The sequence below is a fragment of the Electrona antarctica genome (assembly GCF_951216825.1).
Source record: "Electrona antarctica genome assembly, contig: scaffold_522, whole genome shotgun sequence".
In the NCBI taxonomy this organism is placed as follows: Eukaryota; Metazoa; Chordata; class Actinopteri; order Myctophiformes; family Myctophidae; genus Electrona; species Electrona antarctica.
This window is the reverse complement of record NW_027637210.1, coordinates 5,001-26,746: the sequence shown is the minus strand read 5'-3', so window position 1 is coordinate 26,746 and position 21,746 is coordinate 5,001. Positions and strand designations below refer to the sequence as shown.

The 21,746-nt window shown below is 44.6% G+C and overlaps 1 protein-coding gene across 1 annotated transcript in view; it reads left to right on the top strand.

Annotated features, from left to right (window-relative positions):
• Positions 1-21,746, top strand: part of LOC306919068 (protein FAM184A-like) — a gene marked incomplete at its 3' end in the record, with an annotated part of 59,294 nt that overhangs the window by 33,796 nt on the left and 3,752 nt on the right. Inside the window, exons 2-8 of the mRNA XM_079531904.1 lie at positions 1,411-1,530; positions 9,186-9,344; positions 13,030-13,269; positions 14,251-14,334; positions 19,872-20,123; positions 20,839-20,974; positions 21,242-21,423. Coding sequence (XP_079388030.1) covers positions 1,411-1,530; positions 9,186-9,344; positions 13,030-13,269; positions 14,251-14,334; positions 19,872-20,123; positions 20,839-20,974; positions 21,242-21,423 — 1,173 coding nt within the window. The remainder of the gene's footprint in view (positions 1-1,410; positions 1,531-9,185; positions 9,345-13,029; positions 13,270-14,250; positions 14,335-19,871; positions 20,124-20,838; positions 20,975-21,241; positions 21,424-21,746) is intronic.

Genomic DNA, 21,746 nt, shown 5'->3' with positions numbered 1-21,746 from the left:
GAGAGAGACAGACAACCCAGGCATGTAGATTATATATATATAGAGAGACAGACAACCCAGGCATGTAGATTATATATATATAGAGAGACAGACAACCCAGGCATGTAGATAGAGAGACAGACAACTCCGACAGACAACTCTGTTGCGCCTTCTACCGATATTGCCCAGAGAATTGCCTCATAGAGAATATTTTTCCTCCGTCAATGCCACCAGGTACCACAAGGTGACTTCAGGTCATGACTGCAGTAAGGCCAGGTACCACCAGGTACCACAAGCTGACTTCAGGTCATGACTGCAGTAAGGCCAGGTACCACCAGGTACCACCAGGTACCACAAGCTGACTTCAGGTCAAAAATACCTTCTTTTCATGCAATATTATTGTCATTATGACCCGAAACCAACAGGCAGAGATGGCTAAAATCATAATAGAAAATGTTCCAGATGAAAAAACAGCAAAAACAGAGATAATCAACTTCAAAATATCAAAATGGGTCAGAAACACCTCACAGACACTCGGGTTAAATTATTGTTAAACATCTGCATTAGTTAATTTACAAGAAGTCGACACAATTAGAGAATGTAGAAGAATTGTTATTTTGATCAACGTTTGCCTGTTATCTCTCTCTCTCTCTCTCTCTCTCTCCCCCTCTCTCTCTCTCTCTCTCTCTCTCTCTCTCTCCCCCTCTCTCTCTCTCTCTCTCTCTCTCTCTCTCTCTCTCTCTCTCTCAGCTTTCATTCACAGTCTCATGTATCACACTATAGCGTTGACAGCCCGCAGCTGTGTGTGTGTGTGTGTGTGTGTGTGTGTGTGTGTGTGTGTGTGTGTGTGTGTGTGTGTGTGTGTGTGTGTGTGTGTGTGTGTGTGTGGATGTGGATGTGGATGTGGATGTGGATGTGCACCAGTGAATTTTATAAGGTAATAAAAAAGATGAGGGTGCAACGCCATAGCTCACCTGCTTTAAGAGCTGGCACGCACGCACGCACGCACGCACGCACGCACGCACGCACGCACGCACGCACGCACGCACACACACACGCACACACGCACGCACACTGTGCTGCTATAAAAAGCAACCTTGTTGAACATGCCGTCAGTTAACGATGATGAAAGCTCTGTCTGTCTGTCTGTCTGTCTGTCTGTCTGTCTGTCTGTCTGTCTGTCTGCATAAAGGTCTATCAGCATTAAAACAAATTCATTATATAGATTATATAGATGGTCACGTATTTAAACACCTCCATGTAAGTTGTATGAAGTCCACACCATGGTCACGTATTTCAACAGGTCACGTGTTTCACCGTAACAGCCCCGTGCTGGAGTGTGAGTGGACGAGGTTTCGTGTTTCGGAATTTGGCTCATGAACGATGAACACGAGGCCGCCATATTTGACCTCTTGACCTCTTGACCTCCAGGTGATCTACGCTCTGAACACGAAGAACGATGAACACGAGGCCGCCATCGCCACGCTGAAGGAGGCGCACGAAGAGGAGGTTCAACAGATCCTCTCTGAGACCCGCGAGAAGATCCTAATGGTACCTCTATTACTATTCAAAATTAAATTGTCTTTTTATGAACTTTTGATATTAAAATACGCAAAGTTGGAAATGTTCCAATTGTTAGGTATGACCATATGTGGTCATACCTAACATATGGTATGGTATGACCATATGTGGTCATACCTAACATATGGTATGGTATGACCATATGTGGTATGACCATATATGGTCATACCTAACATATGGTATGGTATGACCATATGTGGTCATACCTAACATATGGTATGGTATGACCATATGTGGTATGACCATATGTGGTCATACCTAACATATGGTATGGTATGACCATATGTGGTATGACCATATATGGTCATACCTAACATATGGTATGGTATGACCATATGTGGTCATACCTAACATATGGTATGGTATGACCATATGTGGTATGACCATATGTGGTCATACCTAACATATGGTATGGTATGACCATATGTGGTCATACCTAACATATGGTATGGTATGACCATATGTGGTATGACCATATATGGTCATACCTAACATATGGTATGGTATGACCATATGTGGTCATACCTAACATATGGTATGGTATGACCATATGTGGTATGACCATATGTGGTCATACCTAACATATGGTATGGTATGACCATATGTGGTCATACCTAACATATGGTATGGTATGACCATATGTGGTCATACCTAACATATGTTAGGTATGACCATATGTGGTATGACCATATATGGTCATACCTAACATATGGTATGGTATGACCATATGTGGTCATACCTAACATATGGTATGGTATGACCATATGTGGTCATACCTAACATATGGTATGGTATGACCATATGTGGTCATACCTAACATATGGTATGGTATGACCATATGTGGTCATACCTAACATATGGTATGGTATGACCATATGTGGTCATACCTAACATATGGTATGGTATGACCATATGTGGTCATACCTAACATATGGTATGGTATGACCATATGTGGTCATACCTAACATATGGTATGGTATGACCATATGTGGTCATACCTAACATATGGTATGGTATGACCATATGTGGTATGACCATATATGGTCATACCTAACATATGGTATGGTATGACCATATGTGGTCATACCTAACATATGGTATGGTATGACCATATGTGGTATGACCATATGTGGTCATACCTAACATATGGTATGGTATGACCATATGTGGTCATACCTAACATATGGTATGGTATGACCATATGTGGTCATACCTAACATATGTTAGGTATGACCATATGTGGTATGACCATATATGGTCATACCTAACATATGGTATGGTATGACCATATGTGGTCATACCTAACATATGGTATGGTATGACCATATGTGGTCATACCTAACATATGGTATGGTATGACCATATGTGGTCATACCTAACATATGGTATGGTATGACCATATGTGGTCATACCTAACATATGGTATGGTATGACCATATGTGGTCATACCTAACATATGGTATGGTATGACCATATGTGGTCATACCTAACATATGGTATGGTATGACCATATGTGGTCATACCTAACATATGGTATGGTATGACCATATGTGGTCATACCTAACATATGGTATGGTATGACCATATGTGGTCATACCTAACATATGGTATGGTATGACCATATGTGGTCATACCTAACATATGGTATGGTATGACCATATGTGGTCATACCTAACATATGGTATGGTATGACCATATGTGGTATGACCACATGATGGTGGAATATGTGGATGTTTCTGACAGGTTAAGGATTAGTCATTGCAAGTTGTAGTCCAAACAAACCAGCCGTTCACTCGCATTGAACTCATTTTCCCAGAAGCCCTAGCAGCCCAGAGCATGGCTTGATTTCCGGTTTCGTCATCATAACGCGACGGCCTCGTCACCAGGCCCGCGACAAATCTTGCACCGGAAGTTACATGAATACAAAGCAGTGAATGGAGCCGGCTGGACCAGCTCATAACAAACACTATGAACCATTGAGACATTTTATTTAGACATTTTATTGTGTGGATAAACTGCAGCAGGTATCGTTTCTGTTTTTCGGAGGTATCGCGAGATTTGACAGTCTCGCGATACTATGTCACATTCAGAAAGGTACTTTGTGCTCTTTAGATACCTCTGTAAACATTTACACAGTGTACACATCGAATAGCAACACAGCAGACAATAATGTGTTACATGTCTGTTATTTTCCAGAAGTGATTACTTTACAAAAGGTCTCAGTCATTCAGAAATAATGTTTGTTCATGAGCTGGTCACTGAGCTCTCATTGACTCCAGTGTATTTTATATATAAATAGAGCTGGTCACTAAGCTCTCATTGACTCCAGTGTATTTTATATATAAATAGAGCTGGTCACTGAGCTCTCATTGACTCCAGTGTATTTTATATATAAATAGAGCTGGTCACTGGGCTCTCATTGACTCCAGTGTATTTTATATATAAATAGAGCTGGTCACTGAGCTCTCATTGACTCCAGTGTATTTTATATATAAATAGAGCTGGTCACTGGGCTCTCATTGACTCCAGTGTATTTTATATATAAATAGAGCTGGTCACTGAGCTCTCATTGACTCCAGTGTATTTTATATATAAATAGAGCTGGTCACTGAGCTCTCATTGACTCCAGTGTATTTTATATATAAATAGAGCTGGTCACTGAGCTCTCATCGACTCCAGTGTATTTTATACATAAATAGAGCTGGTCACTGAGCTCTCATTGACTCAAGTGTATTTTATATATAAATAGAGCTGGTCACTGAGCTCTCATTGACTCCAGTGTATTTTATATATAAATAGAGCTGGTCACTGAGCTCTCATTGACTCCAGTGTATTTTATATATAAATAGAGCTGGTCACTGAGCTCTCATCGACTCCAGTGTATTTTATATATAAATAGAGCTGGTCACTGAGCTCTCATTGACTCAAGTGTATTTTATATATAAATAGAGCTGGTCACTGAGCTCTCATTGACTCAAGTGTATTTTATATATAAATAGAGCTGGTCACTGAGCTCTCATTGACTCCAGTGTATTTTATATATAAATAGAGCTGGTCACTGAGCTCTCATTGACTCAAGTGTATTTTATATATAAATAGAGCTGGTCACTGAGCTCTCATTGACTCAAGTGTATTTTATATATAAATAGAGCTGGTCACTGAGCTCTCATTGACTCCAGTGTATTTTATATATAAATAGAGCTGGTCACTGAGCTCTCACTGACTCCAGTGTATTTTATATATAAATAGAGCTGGTCACTGAGCTCTCATTGACTCCAGTGTATTTTATATATAAATAGAGCTGGTCACTGAGCTCTCATCGACTCCAGTGTATTTTATATATAAATAGAGCTGGTCACTGAGCTCTCATTGACTCCAGTGTATTTTATATATAAATAGAGCTGGTCACTGAGCTCTCATCGACTCCAGTGTATTTTATATATAAATAGAGCTGGTCACTGAGCTCTCACTGACTCTAGTGTATTTTATATATAAATAGAGCTGGTCACTGAGCTCTCATTGACTCCAGTGTATTTTATATATAAATAGAGCTGGTCACTGAGCTCTCACTGACTCCAGTGTATTTTATACATAAATAGAGCTGGTCACTGAGCTCTCATTGACTCCAGTGTATTTTATATATAAATAGAGCTGGTCACTGAGCTCTCATTGACTCCAGTGTATTTTATATATAAATAGAGCTGGTCACTGAGCTCTCATTGACTCCAGTGTATTTTATATATAAATAGAGCTGGTCACTGAGCTCTCATCGACTCCAGTGTATTTTATATATAAATAGAGCTGGTCACTGAGCTCTCATCGACTCCAGTGTATTTTATATATAAATAGAGCTGGTCACTGAGCTCTCATCGACTCCAGTGTATTTTATATATAAATAGAGCTGGTCACTGAGCTCTCACTGACTCTAGTGTATTTTATATATAAATAGAGCTGGTCACTGAGCTCTCATTGACTCCAGTGTATTTTATACATAAATAGAGCTGGTCACTGAGCTCTCATTGACTCCAGTGTATTTTATATATAAATAGAGCTGGTCACTGAGCTCTCATCGACTCCAGTGTATTTTATATATAAATAGAGCTGGTCACTGAGCTCTCATCGACTCCAGTGTATTTTATATATAAATAGAGCTGGTCACTGAGCTCTCATTGACTCAAGTGTATTTTATATATAAATAGAGCTGGTCACTGAGCTCTCATTGACTCAAGTGTATTTTATATATAAATAGAGCTGGTCACTGAGCTCTCATTGACTCCAGTGTATTTTATATATAAATAGAGCTGGTCACTGAGCTCTCATTGACTCAAGTGTATTTTATATATAAATAGAGCTGGTCACTGAGCTCTCATTGACTCAAGTGTATTTTATATATAAATAGAGCTGGTCACTGAGCTCTCATTGACTCCAGTGTATTTTATATATAAATAGAGCTGGTCACTGAGCTCTCACTGACTCCAGTGTATTTTATATATAAATAGAGCTGGTCACTGAGCTCTCATTGACTCCAGTGTATTTTATATATAAATAGAGCTGGTCACTGAGCTCTCATCGACTCCAGTGTATTTTATATATAAATAGAGCTGGTCACTGAGCTCTCATTGACTCCAGTGTATTTTATATATAAATAGAGCTGGTCACTGAGCTCTCATCGACTCCAGTGTATTTTATATATAAATAGAGCTGGTCACTGAGCTCTCACTGACTCTAGTGTATTTTATATATAAATAGAGCTGGTCACTGAGCTCTCATTGACTCCAGTGTATTTTATATATAAATAGAGCTGGTCACTGAGCTCTCACTGACTCCAGTGTATTTTATACATAAATAGAGCTGGTCACTGAGCTCTCATTGACTCCAGTGTATTTTATATATAAATAGAGCTGGTCACTGAGCTCTCATTGACTCCAGTGTATTTTATATATAAATAGAGCTGGTCACTGAGCTCTCATTGACTCCAGTGTATTTTATATATAAATAGAGCTGGTCACTGAGCTCTCACTGACTCCAGTGTATTTTATATATAAATAGAGCTGGTCACTGAGCTCTCATTGACTCCAGTGTATTTTATATATAAATAGAGCTGGTCACTGAGCTCTCATCGACTCCAGTGTATTTTATATATAAATAGAGCTGGTCACTGAGCTCTCATTGACTCCAGTGTATTTTATATATAAATAGAGCTGGTCACTGAGCTCTCATCGACTCCAGTGTATTTTATATATAAATAGAGCTGGTCACTGAGCTCTCACTGACTCTAGTGTATTTTATATATAAATAGAGCTGGTCACTGAGCTCTCATTGACTCCAGTGTATTTTATATATAAATAGAGCTGGTCACTGAGCTCTCACTGACTCCAGTGTATTTTATACATAAATAGAGCTGGTCACTGAGCTCTCATTGACTCCAGTGTATTTTATATATAAATAGAGCTGGTCACTGAGCTCTCATTGACTCCAGTGTATTTTATATATAAATAGAGCTGGTCACTGAGCTCTCATTGACTCCAGTGTATTTTATATATAAATAGAGCTGGTCACTGAGCTCTCATCGACTCCAGTGTATTTTATATATAAATAGAGCTGGTCACTGAGCTCTCATCGACTCCAGTGTATTTTATATATAAATAGAGCTGGTCACTGAGCTCTCATCGACTCCAGTGTATTTTATATATAAATAGAGCTGGTCACTGAGCTCTCACTGACTCTAGTGTATTTTATATATAAATAGAGCTGGTCACTGAGCTCTCATTGACTCCAGTGTATTTTATACATAAATAGAGCTGGTCACTGAGCTCTCATTGACTCCAGTGTATTTTATATATAAATAGAGCTGGTCACTGAGCTCTCATCGACTCCAGTGTATTTTATATATAAATAGAGCTGGTCACTGAGCTCTCATCGACTCCAGTGTATTTTATATATAAATAGAGCTGGTCACTGAGCTCTCATTGACTCAAGTGTATTTTATATATAAATAGAGCTGGTCACTGAGCTCTCATTGACTCAAGTGTATTTTATATATAAATAGAGCTGGTCACTGAGCTCTCATTGACTCCAGTGTATTTTATATATAAATAGAGCTGGTCACTGAGCTCTCATTGACTCAAGTGTATTTTATATATAAATAGAGCTGGTCACTGAGCTCTCATTGACTCAAGTGTATTTTATATATAAATAGAGCTGGTCACTGAGCTCTCATTGACTCCAGTGTATTTTATATATAAATAGAGCTGGTCACTGAGCTCTCACTGACTCCAGTGTATTTTATATATAAATAGAGCTGGTCACTGAGCTCTCATTGACTCCAGTGTATTTTATATATAAATAGAGCTGGTCACTGAGCTCTCATCGACTCCAGTGTATTTTATATATAAATAGAGCTGGTCACTGAGCTCTCATTGACTCCAGTGTATTTTATATATAAATAGAGCTGGTCACTGAGCTCTCATCGACTCCAGTGTATTTTATATATAAATAGAGCTGGTCACTGAGCTCTCACTGACTCTAGTGTATTTTATATATAAATAGAGCTGGTCACTGAGCTCTCATTGACTCCAGTGTATTTTATATATAAATAGAGCTGGTCACTGAGCTCTCACTGACTCCAGTGTATTTTATACATAAATAGAGCTGGTCACTGAGCTCTCATTGACTCCAGTGTATTTTATATATAAATAGAGCTGGTCACTGAGCTCTCATTGACTCCAGTGTATTTTATATATAAATAGAGCTGGTCACTGAGCTCTCATTGACTCCAGTGTATTTTATATATAAATAGAGCTGGTCACTGAGCTCTCATCGACTCCAGTGTATTTTATATATAAATAGAGCTGGTCACTGAGCTCTCATCGACTCCAGTGTATTTTATATATAAATAGAGCTGGTCACTGAGCTCTCATCGACTCCAGTGTATTTTATATATAAATAGAGCTGGTCACTGAGCTCTCACTGACTCTAGTGTATTTTATATATAAATAGAGCTGGTCACTGAGCTCTCATTGACTCCAGTGTATTTTATACATAAATAGAGCTGGTCACTGAGCTCTCATTGACTCCAGTGTATTTTATATATAAATAGAGCTGGTCACTGAGCTCTCATTGACTCCAGTGTATTTTATATATAAATAGAGCTGGTCACTGAGCTCTCACTGACTCCAGTGTATTTTATACATAAATAGAGCTGGTCACTGAGCTCTCATTGACTCCAGTGTATTTTATATATAAATAGAGCTGGTCACTGAGCTCTCATTGACTCCAGTGTATTTTATATATAAATAGAGCTGGTCACTGAGCTCTCACTGACTCCAGTGTATTTTATATATAAATAGTGTGTGTTCATGAGCCACAAAATGTTTGCGTATATCTATAATTACCTGCAATTTAATGTGCGCGTGCGTGTGTGCGTGCGTGTGTGCGTGCGTGCGTGCGTGCGTGCGTGCGTGCGTGCGTGCGTGCGTGCGTGCCTGCCTGCCTGCCTGCCTGCCTGTGTGCGTGCGTGCCTGCGTGCCTGCGTGCGTGCGTGCGTGCGTGCGTGCGTGCGTGCGTGCGTGCGTGCGTGCGTGCGTGCGTGCGTGCGTGCGTGCGTGCGTGCGTGCGTGTTTCAGTATAAGAGTACCATCAGTGAGGAGCTGGACCTGAAGAGACGGATCAGCTCGTTGGAGGAGTCCATGGAGCTTCACGACCGGATGAAGAGACAGGCTCTGCAGGAGTTTGAGGCCTACCGGCAACGTGTTGAAGACATGCAGCTCTGTACTGAAGCACAGGTACCCTTATAACACTACCCCTACCCCCTAACCCCTACACACTACCTCCTAACCACTACCCCCTAACCCCTACCCCCTAACCACTACCCCCTAACCACTACCCCCTAACCACTACCCCCTACCCACTACCCCCTAACCACTACCCCCTAACCACTACCCCCTAACCACTACCCCCTACCCACTACCGCCTACCCACTACCCCCTACCCACTACCCCCTAACCACTACCCCCTACCCACTACCCCCTAACCACTACCCCCTAACCACTACCCCCTAACCACTACCCCCTACACACTACCCCCTAACCACTACCCCCTAACCACTACCCCCTACACACTACCCCCTAACCACTACCCCCTAACCACTACCCCCTAACCACTACCCCCTAACGACTACCCCCTAACCACTACCCCCTAACCACTACCCCCTACACACTACCCCCTAACCACTACCCCCTAACCACTACCCCCTACACACTACTTTTTTCAGCACACGACCAAGTGTAAAATGTGCCATTACGACTCCTTCAAGGCCTGTCGAAAAAGACGACGCCGAAAACTGTAAGGAATGGATTTCTGTCGACCAAAACTCTAAACTCTTTGGCTGTTGTCTGTTGACAGCACACTCAGCACACTGTGTCCATGTCTGTGGTTGTGTGTTGACAGCACTGGGTCCATGTCTGTGGTTGTGTGTTGACAGCACTGGGTCCATGTCTGTGGTTGTGTGTTGACAGCACTGTGTCCATGTCTCTGGTTGTGTGTTGACAGCACTGGGTCCATGTCTGTGGTTGTGTGTTGACAGCACTGGGTCCATGTCTGTGGTTGTGTGTTGACAGCACTGGGTCCATGTCTGTGGTTGTGTGTTGACAGCACTGGGTCCATGTCTGTGGTTGTGTGTTGACAGCACTGGGTCCATGTCTGTGGTTGTGTGTTGACAGCACTGGGTCCATGTCTGTGGTTGTGTGTTGACAGCACTGGGTCCATGTCTGTGGTTGTGTGTTGACAGCACTGGGTCCATGTCTGTGGTTGTGTGTTGACAGCAAGGGTCCATGTCTGTGGTTGTGTGTTGACAGCACTGGGTCCATGTCTGTGGTTGTGTGTTGACAGCACTGGGTCCATGTCTGTGGTTGTGTGTTGACAGCACTGGGTCCATGTCTGTGGTTGTGTGTTGACAGCACTGTGTCCATGTCTCTGGTTGTGTGTTGACAGCACTGGGTCCATGTCTGTGGTTGTGTGTTGACAGCACTGGGTCCATGTCTGTGGTTGTGTGTTGACAGCACTGGGTCCATGTCTGTGGTTGTGTGTTGACAGCACTGGGTCCATGTCTGTGGTTGTGTGTTGACAGTACTGGGTCCATGTCTGTGGTTGTGTGTTGACAGCACTGGGTCCATGTCTGTGGTTGTGTGTTGACAGCACTGGGTCCATGTCTGTGGTTGTGTGTTGACAGCACTGGGTCCATGTCTGTGGTTGTGTGTTGACAGCAAGGGTCCATGTCTGTGGTTGTGTGTTGACAGCACTGGGTCCATGTCTGTGGTTGTGTGTTGACAGCACTGGGTCCATGTCTGTGGTTGTGTGTTGACAGCACTGGGTCCATGTCTGTGGTTGTGTGTTGACAGCACTGGGTCCATGTCTGTGGTTGTCTGTTGACAGCACTGGGTCCATGTCTGTGGTTGTCTGTTGACAGCACTGGGTCCATGTCTGTGGTTGTGTGTTGACAGCACTGGGTCCATGTCTGTGGTTGTGTGTTGACAGCACTGGGTCCATGTCTGTGGTTGTCTGTTGACAGCACTGGGTCCATGTCTGTGGTTGTCTGTTGACAGCACTGGGTCCATGTCTGTGGTTGTGTGTTGACAGCACTGGGTCCATGTCTGTGGTTGTGTGTTGACAGCACTGGGTCCATGTCTGTGGTTGTGTGTTGACAGCACTGGGTCCATGTCTGTGGTTGTGTGTTGACAGCACAGGGTCCATGTCTGTGGTTGTGTGTTGACAGCACTGGGTCCATGTCTGTGGTTGTGTGTTGACAGCACTGGGTCCATGTCTGTGGTTGTGTGTTGACAGCACTGGGTCCATGTCTGTGGTTGTGTGTTGACAGCACTGGGTCCATGTCTGTGGTTGTGTGTTGACAGCAAGGGTCCATGTCTGTGGTTGTGTGTTGACAGCACTGGGTCCATGTCTGTGGTTGTGTGTTGACAGCACTGGGTCCATGTCTGTGGTTGTGTGTTGACAGCACTGGGTCCATGTCTGTGGTTGTGTGTTGACAGCACTGGGTCCATGTCTGTGGTTGTCTGTTGACAGCACTGGGTCCATGTCTGTGGTTGTCTGTTGACAGCACTGGGTCCATGTCTGTGGTTGTGTGTTGACAGCACTGGGTCCATGTCTGTGGTTGTGTGTTGACAGCACTGGGTCCATGTCTGTGGTTGTCTGTTGACAGCACTGGGTCCATGTCTGTGGTTGTCTGTTGACAGCACTGGGTCCATGTCTGTGGTTGTGTGTTGACAGCACTGGGTCCATGTCTGTGGTTGTGTGTTGACAGCACTGGGTCCATGTCTGTAGAACTATTAACCCTTGGTATGGTTGTGTGTTGACAGCACTGGGTCCATGTCTGTGGTTGTGTGTTGACAGCACTGGGTCCATGTCTGTGGTTGTGTGTTGACAGCACTGGGTCCATGTCTGTGGTTGTGTGTTGACAGCACTGGGTCCATGTCTGTGGTTGTGTGTTGACAGCACTGGGTCCATGTCTGTAGAACTATTAACCCTTGGTATGGTTGTGTGTTGACAGCACTGTGTCCATGTCTGTGGTTGTGTGTTGACAGCACTGGGTCCATGTCTGTGGTTGTGTGTTGACAGCACTGTGTCCATGTCTGTGGTTGTGTGTTGACAGCACTGGGTCCATGTCTGTGGTTGTGTGTTGACAGCACTGGGTCCATGTCTGTAGAACTATTAACCCTTGGTATGGTTGTGTGTTGACAGCACTGTGTCCATGTCTGTGGTTGTGTGTTGACAGCACTGGGTCCATGTCTGTGGTTGTGTGTTGACAGCACTGGGTCCATGTCTGTAGAACTATTAACCCTTGGTATGGTTGTGTGTTGACAGCACTGGGTCCATGTCTGTGGTTGTGTGTTGACAGTACTGGGTCCATGTCTGTGGTTGTGTGTTGACAGCACTGGGTCCATGTCTGTGGTTGTGTGTTGACAGCACTGTGTCCATGTCTGTAGAACTATTAACCCTTGGTATGGTTGTGTGTTGACAGCACTGGGTCCATGTCTGTGGTTGTGTGTTGACAGCACTGGGTCCATGTCTGTGGTTGTGTGTTGACAGCACTGGGTCCATGTCTGTGGTTGTGTGTTGACAGCACTGGGTCCATGTCTGTGGTTGTGTGTTGACAGCACTGGGTCCATGTCTGTGGTTGTGTGTTGACAGCACTGTGTCCATGTCTGTAGAACTATTAACCCTTGGTATGGTTGTGTGTTGACAGCACTGGGTCCATGTCTGTGGTTGTGTGTTGACAGCACTGGGTCCATGTCTGTGGTTGTGTGTTGACAGCACTGGGTCCATGTCTGTGGTTGTGTGTTGACAGCACTGTGTCCATGTCTGTAGAACTATTAACCCTTGGTATGGTTGTGTGTTGACAGCACTGGGTCCATGTCTGTAGAACTATTAACCCTTGGTATGGTTGTGTGTTGACAGCACACTCAGCGAGTGGTGTCCATGTCTCGCGAGGTGGAGGAGATGCGGAGGTCGTTCGAGGAGAAGCTGCGGACCTTCTCGTCGGCCCAGGCCTCCTTCGACCAGGAGAAGAGGAGCTCCCTGGAGGAGCAGAAGAACCAGCACCGGCAGGAGATCCACGAGCTGCTGCGATCCCACCAGAACCACACCCAGAACCACAGCAAGGACCAGGAGAAACTGGGCCAGCTCCATAAGGCTGAGGTAACCATCTAATTAACATCTAATTAACATAATGAATTACACCAGAACCACAGCAAGGACCAGGATAAACTGGGCCAGCTCCATAAGGCTGAGGTAACCATCTAATTAACATCTCATTAACATCTAATTAACATAATTAATTACACCAGAACCAGAGCAAGGACCAGGAGAAACTGGGCCAGCTCCATAAGGCTGAAGTAACCATCTAATTAACATCTAATTAACATAATGAATTACACCAGAACCACAGCAAGGACCAGGAGAAACTGGGCCAGCTCCATAAGGCTGAGGTAACCATCTAATTAGCATCTAATTAACATCTAATTAACATAATTAATTACACCAGAACCACAGCAAGGACCAGGAGAAACTGGGCCAGCTCCATAATGCTGAGGTAACCATCTAATTAGCATCTAATTAACATCTAATTAACATAATTAATTACACCAGAACCACAGCAAGGACCAGGAGAAACTGGGCCAGCTCCATAAGGCTGAGGTAACCATATAATTAAAGGGAAACTTCACCCTTTTTGTAAAATAAATATATGTTAATGACGTTTAGAAGATTTAGAACACTTTCCTGGGGGTCTTTATGTGTATAATTTGTGGTTTTAGATATTTTAGATTTTAGCAGTAAGCCCAGTGTCTCTGATGTCATCGACACTGGGCTCACTTACTTCCTGGACTACATTTTGTCTCAGTAAGACAGTAAGCCCCTCCCCCTATCCACAAGGAAGAGCAGTGCACCAAAGCATTGTGGTCATTGTAGTTTCCACAAGGAAGAGCAGTGCACCAAAGCATTGTGGTCATTGTAGTTTCCACAAGGAAGAGCAGTGCACCAAAGCATTGTGGTCATTGTAGTTTCCACAAGGAGGAGCAGTGCACCAAAGCATTGTGGTCATTGTAGTTTCCACAAGGAGGAGCAGTGCACCAAAGCATGAGGCTGACACTAGGATGTTGTTCCCGTGTCGTCCTGCAGGTGGAGTCGTTGACGGAGCGAGTAGAGGAGCTCAAACAAGACAAGAAGAGACTGGTGGAGGAATACGAGGCCAAGCTGACCAAGGTAAATACATGCTTAAACATGTAGCTAGGTGTAATGTTAGAGACCACAGAAGACATGTAAATATGAAATAAATGCTTAAACATGTAGCTAGGTGTAATGTTAGAGTCCACAGAAGACATGTAAATATGAAATAAATGCTTAAACATGTAGCTAGGTGTAATGTTAGAGTCCACAGAAGACATGTAAATATGAAATAAATGCTTAAACATGTAGCTAGGTGTAATGTTAGAGACCACAGAAGACATGTAAATATGAAATACATGCTTAAACATGTAGCTAGGTGTAATGTTAGAGTCCACAGAAGACATGTAAATATGAAATAAATGCTTAAACATGTAGCTAGGTGTAATGTTAGAGTCCACAGAAGACATGTAAATATGAAATACATGCTTAAACATGTAGCTAGGTGTAATGTTAGAGACCACAGAAGACATGTAAATATGAAATAAATGCTTAAACATGTAGCTAGGTGTAATGTTAGAGACCACAGAAGACATGTAAATATGAAATAAATGCTTAAACATGTAGCTAGGTGTAATGTTAGAGTCCACAGAAGACATGTAAATATGAAATACATGCTTAAACATGTAGCTAGGTGTAATGTTAGAGACCACAGAAGACATGTAAATATGAAATAAATGCTTAAACATGTAGCTAGGTGTAATGTTAGAGACCACAGAAGACATGTAAATATGAAATAAATGCTTAAACATGTAGCTAGGTGTAATGTTAGAGACCACAGAAGACATGTAAATATGAAATAAATGCTTAAACATGTAGCTAGGTGTAATGTTAGAGTCCACAGAAGACATGTAAATATGAAATAAATGCTTAAACATGTAGCTAGGTGTAATGTTAGAGACCACAGAAGACATGTAAATATGAAATACATGCTTAAACATGTAGCTAGGTGTAATGTTAGAGTCCACAGAAGACATGTAAATATGAAATAAATGCTTAAACATGTAGCTAGGTGTAATGTTAGAGTCCACAGAAGACATGTAAATATGAAATACATGCTTAAACATGTAGCTAGGTGTAATGTTAGAGTCCACAGAAGACATGTAAATATGAAATACATGCTTAAACATGTAGCTAGGTGTAATGTTAGAGACCACAGAAGACATGTAAATATGAAATAAATGCTTAAACATGTAGCTAGGTGTAATGTTAGAGACCACAGAAGACATGTAAATATGAAATAAATGCTTAAACATGTAGCTAGGTGTAATGTTAGAGACCACAGAAGACATGTAAATATGAAATAAATGCTTAAACATGTAGCTAGGTGTAATGTTAGAGACCACAGAAGACATGTAAATATGAAATAAATGCTTAAACATGTAGCTAGGTGTAATGTTAGAGACCACAGAAGTGAACCTTTTCAAGCCTGTTTTCTCAACTCGCTGTTTCTCTGCAAGACATTACTCTATAAGCCATATCTCCAAAACTGGTGGGTCAAACTGAACAACCAATATGACAATTTGAAGCTATGATTCCCTGCTTTCACATGACATTCAAAAGAAATCCAATGGCAGTCCCTCAGTCAAATTTAGTCACATATTTTCAGATGGGGTCGGCGGGCAATTACAGATAATTGTTGGGGTCCTTGACATGAAATATTGAGCACCACTGATACAGAAACATAGATATTTCAGAATACTGTTAGGATTTAGAAGCCATTTTTTAGAATCGTTCTCAGGTCTAAATGTGTTAAAACACAAGTTACTTTTTATTTAGTTTTCTGTCTGACAGCAACTCGACCTGGATAACGTGGTGATATTCCTGCTATCTTCCATGAATATGAACGTTTTATCTGGGTTACTGTAAGCAGAAATATGTCTATCCACGCGCATCAACAGAGCTGGGTCAGCAAAAGTGCCCAAAAACAAAACAGGGGAGAATAAAAACACTACAAAAATGCTGACTCACTTACCCTACTCAGTTTTGCATAGTTGAGCTGTGTGGCTGACTTACTTTCAACCAAAGTTTGTGTTTATTGTCATGATTTGTCTTTGTCCGCGGCGTAAACGTCTTTAAATAAGAGTTGTCTTTGTCCGCGGCGTAAGAGTTGTCGTAAACGTCTTTAAATAAATACTTTTTGAAAAGTCTACGAGGAAAAGGAACGGGGGGTTATTTTCCGGGTCTCTCGAGGGGGCGGGGCTGATACACCCGTATCTATATTTATAATATTATTAATATATTAATATCTATTATACAAAACATGTACGCAACCCAATACCCAAAGTCACCAGCTACTACGTCACTGACACGCTGGGTGCCGACGCCGAAGCAGGAACACGCTGCGTGCCGACGCCGAAGCAGCAACAACACACTAACACGTCACACACTTACCTCCGCGTCGATCCACGGCTATCTCCTCATGTCGCGCCGCACGCCCACACTCAACACCACCCGCGTAAAAATTGTCATTGCACTGCCACTAAAGCCGCCTCCCGTCCACACTCGCAAACAATATCAATATCAATAATAAACACAAACACGCCACAAGCACCGACACCCCCGCCTAATTTCTTGCCACGTCTATGAAAACAAGCACAGAAAAAATGCCATTCAACACGCCACTTACACACACTACCACTCGCTTACAATACGCGGACCTGGCAACACTACATTCCCTCTCCCATTTGCTCAAAGCCCACCACGTGACCCACACACACACATACCAAAAGTAGACAAAGAACAACTACACACCGCACACACCGATTCTAACTTGGACACTTAAAATAATGCACACACGACCGCGTCGACACCTGGCGTGGTACAAGCGGGACAAACCGACGCGCATATATGGATAAGAACAACAACAACACCAACACTACACGCGCGCTGCAACAACAAACAGCTACGTACAGTGTGTGTGTGTGTGTGTGTGTGCGTGCGTGCGTGGGGGGGGGATTTTGGATCGCCTCGCGATGCAGCGCAAATGGCACTACACTACACAGGGCTCGACAGTGCGACTAGGTACTCGCATTTGCGACTTAAAATATCACCCTGCGAGTTGTCAAATTCACTTTGTAGCACCGGTGCGACTACAGAATCCGATCTTTACAGCTCAAAGTTGCGCAGTTTACATCCAAAAGAATGTGTCACTCTCTCGGTTCTGCACCGCTGCTGGAGAAGTATAGCACTGTCGAAGGCAGCGCAACTAATCCCCCCCCCCACACACACACCCCAGAGAGGGAGGAGAGAGAAGAGAGCGAGAGAGAGAGACAGCACACACGTCTTCACCCCAGCGAGGGAGGGAGACAGAGAGAAAGGGAGAGAGATAGAGAAAGACACAGCTTTCCAGTCCTTACATTTTTTCTCAAATTCACCAGCACAAAAGTGAGCAAACTCTAATCCACATTGTTAGACACAGTAGTGTGCCCTGAAACTTTCTTGGAAATGTGCATGTTGCCTGCAGTGGCAGCCAGCCGCGATGTAAGATCAGCCTGTGCATTTCACGGTTTTCACCCTATATAACTTGAACGCATAGGCAATCAAGTCAAGACCATTAATTAATGACAGCTGTGTAGGGGTGACGATTGCGTGATGCTTCTATGTACAGGATTCTATAGGTCACCACTTTTGCTGTGACACACACACGGCTTCTGTTTACAATGCGTTGTCAACACGTGCTGAGTTGACAAAGATTGACAGATTTCGGAGAACACTGATACTTTATCCAGTAAAAAGCAGTTTCATGTGTGCTTATTTTAATTTAATTTCATTTGCTTTGATGTGAAAATAAAATACAACAAATAATAATAATACCCATCCGTTACTACATGTGAAGGGCACAATACTGGGTTTAAAAACACAGCTGAAACATGAAGTGGAGTCTGTCAAATCTCGCAATTTCCTTCTTCCCATTGCGCTGCAACGGAACTAGGATGAGCCGCCCGAAGGGCGGCGAAATTCTAGTAATTCATATCTATATTCCAGGCCCAGGCGGAATTTACACAGAATCTGCTCCTGGCGGAACGTTCCGTCAGAAAAGCTTTATTATAGATATCGAACGGGATCGCTGTTTACTTTTCTCATTTTGTCCTTTCCTTCTTCAGCGATCCTAGGCCGGTTGGCTTGTCCTTTCCTTCTTCAGCGATCCTAGGCCGGTTGGCTTGTCCTTTCCTTCTTCAGCGATCCTAGGCCGGTTTTGCGCACCCGCACTGCCGTTCCCTTCCTGTATAGCCTACTGGCGGACAGAACATCTGAATAGCTCTAAATCTACGGAGCGCTCCAAGGTTTTGACAAAACGCAGATGTTCGGAGGTCTTTTCTGATTATCCGGTGATCCTGGTTGGAACATTTTAGCTCGCTAGCATTGACGCAAAAAACATTTAGCATCTAAAATGGACGCCACAAAAACCGGACGCCAATCACACTAAAACCAAGTAGATACGGGTCGGCAGTCGAGCGTCGGTACTCGCGTCCACCAGGGGGCAGTGAGTGTGTTAAACAGGCTCAGGCGTTCTACGAGCGTCCACCAGGGGGCAGTGAGTGTGTTAAACAGGCTCAGGCGTTCTACGAGCGTCCACCAGGGGGCAGTGAGTGTGTTAAACAGGCTCAGGCGTTCTACGAGCGTCCACCAGGGGGCAGTGAGTGTGTTAAACAGGCTCAGGCGTTCTACGAGCGTCCACCAGGGGGCAGTGAGTGTGTTAAACAGGCTCAGGCGTTCTACGAGCGTCCACCAGGGGGCAGTGAGTGTGTTAAACAGGCTCAGGCGTTCTACGAGCGTCCACCAGGGGGCAGTGAGTGTGTTAAACAGGCTCAGGCGTTCTACGAGCGTCCACCAGGGGGCAGTGAGTGTTAAACAGGCTCAGGCGTTCTACGAGCGTCCACCAGGGGGCAGTGAGTGTTAAACAGGCTCAGGCGTTCTACGAGCGTCCACCAGGGGGCAGTGAGTGTTAAACAGGCTCAGGCGTTCTACGAGCGTCCACCAGGGGGCAGTGAGTGTGTTGTCCACCAGGGGGCAGTGAGTGTGTTGTCCACCAGGGGGCAGTGAGTGTTAAACAGGCTCAGGCGTTCTACGAGCGTCCACCAGGGGGCAGTGAGTGTGTTAAACAGGCTCAGGCGTTCTACGAGCGTCCACCAGGGGGCAGTGAGTGTTAAACAGGCTCAGGCGTTCTACGAGCGTCCACCAGGGGGCAGTGAGTGGCGTTCTACGAGCGTCCACCAGGGGGCAGTGAGTGTTAAACAGGCTCAGGCGTTCTACGAGCGTCCACCAGGGGGCAGTGAGTGTGTTAAGGCTCAGGCGTACTACGAGCGTCCACCAGGGGGCAGTGAGTGTTAAACAGGCTCAGGCGTTCTACGAGCGTCCACCAGGGGGCAGTGAGTGTGTTAAGGCTCAGGCGTTCTACGAGCGTCCACCAGGGGGCAGTGAGTGTGTTAAACAGGCTCAGGCGTTCTACGAGCGTCCACCAGGGGGCAGTGAGTGTGTTAAGGCTCAGGCGTTCTACGAGCGTCCACCAGGGGGCAGTGAGTGTTAAACATAAACATGTATGTACGGTATATTTATTTGTTTTTTCTCCGCAGGCTCAGGCGTTCTACGAGCGCGAGCTGGAGGCGATGAAACGCACGCAGCAGCTCACCGCCGACAACCTGCTGGCGTGGAAACGCACGGAGGCGGAGCTACGCCGCGAGTTCCAGAGCCAGGAGGCGGCCCTTCAGAAGACGCTGGGAAAGCTGCGCGCAGAGCTAGCGCGCGTTAGCGACGAGGCACGCGACAACCGCGACAAGAGCCACCGCCTGCAGGCCGCCCTGAGTACTGCAGAGAGCAACGTCAAGGTGATTATACCGCCCCCTAGAGGCCGCCATGAGTACTGCAGAGAGCAACGTCAAGGTAATTATACCACCCCCTAGAGGCCACCATGAGTACTGCAGAGAGCAACGTCAAGGTGATTATACCTCCCCCTAGAGGCTGCCCTGAGCACTGCAGAGAGCAACGTCAAGGTGATTATACCTCTTCAGGTAGCTTTTCAGGAGGTCTAGACGAGGTCACCATCATGGTCTTTGTGTTGTTTAGGATGTGACCAAACATCTAGACGAGGTCACCATCATGGTCTTTGTGTTGTTTAGGATGTGACCAAACATCTAGACGAGGTCACCATCATGCTCTTTGTGTTGTTTAGGAGGTGACCAAACATCTAGACGAGGTCACCATCATGCTCTTTGTGTCGTTTAGGAGGTGACCAAACATCTAGACGAGGTCACCATCATGCTCTTTGTGTTGTTTAGGAGGTGACCAAACATCTAGACGAGGTCACCATCATGGTCTTTGTGTTGTTTAGGAGGTGACCAAACATCTAGACGAGGTCACCATCATGGTCTTTGTGTTGTTTAGGAGGTGACCAAACATCTAGACGAGGTCACCATCATGGTCTTTGTGTCGTTTAGGAGGTGACCAAACACCTGGACGAGGTCACCATCATGGTCTTTGTGTTGTTTAGGAGGTGACCAAACATCTAGACGAGGTCACCATCATGCTCTTTGTGTCGTTTAGGAGGTGACCAAACACCTGGACGAGGTCACCCAGGACTCCCAGATTGTGGCGATCCGTCAGAAGGAGGCCGAGGTGGAGCTGGAGGCGACGCGGGACAGAGTGCAGCAGCAAGCCACCGAGATACTGCTGAAAGCTAGTGAGAACCTGTCTGTCTGTCTGTCTGTCTGTCTGTCTGTCTGTCTGTCTGTCTGTCTGTCTGTCTGTCTGTCTGTCCTCTCCCTTCCCCTCTCCTCATGGATGGATGGATGGATGGATATATAGATATATAGATATAGATATAGAGATATATAGATATAGATATAGAGATAGATAGATAGATAGATAGATAGATAGATAGATATAGAGATAGACGGGTAGGGACAGGGACAGATGGATGATGTGTTGTGTGGTGGTGGTGTCTCAGGTCAGATCGGCAGCCTCCAGGCGTCCCAGATGACCCAGGAAGCAGCCATCAGGGACCTGGACAGCGAGCGGAGCCGCCTCAAGGACAAGGTCACGAGGCTGGAGGAGGAGAGAGCCTCCCTGACCAGCAAGGGCCAAGCTCTGGACGACCGGCAGAGGCAGCACATCATGTCCCTGGAGAAGGTATTGACCCCTGACCCCCAACCCCTGACCCTAAACACAGCACAGCATGTCCCTAGAGAAGGTATTGACCCCTGACCTGTGACCCTAAACACAGCACATCATGTCTCTAGAGAAGGTATTGACCCCTGACCCTAAACACAGCACATCATGTCCCTAGAGAAGGTATTGACCCCTGACCCTAAACACAGCACATCATGTCCCTAGAGAAGGTATTGAACCCTGACGCCCGACCCCTGAACCCTGACCCCCGACCCTAAACACAGCACATCGTTTCCCTAGAGAAGGTATTGAGCCCTGACCCCCGACCCCTGAACCCTGACCCC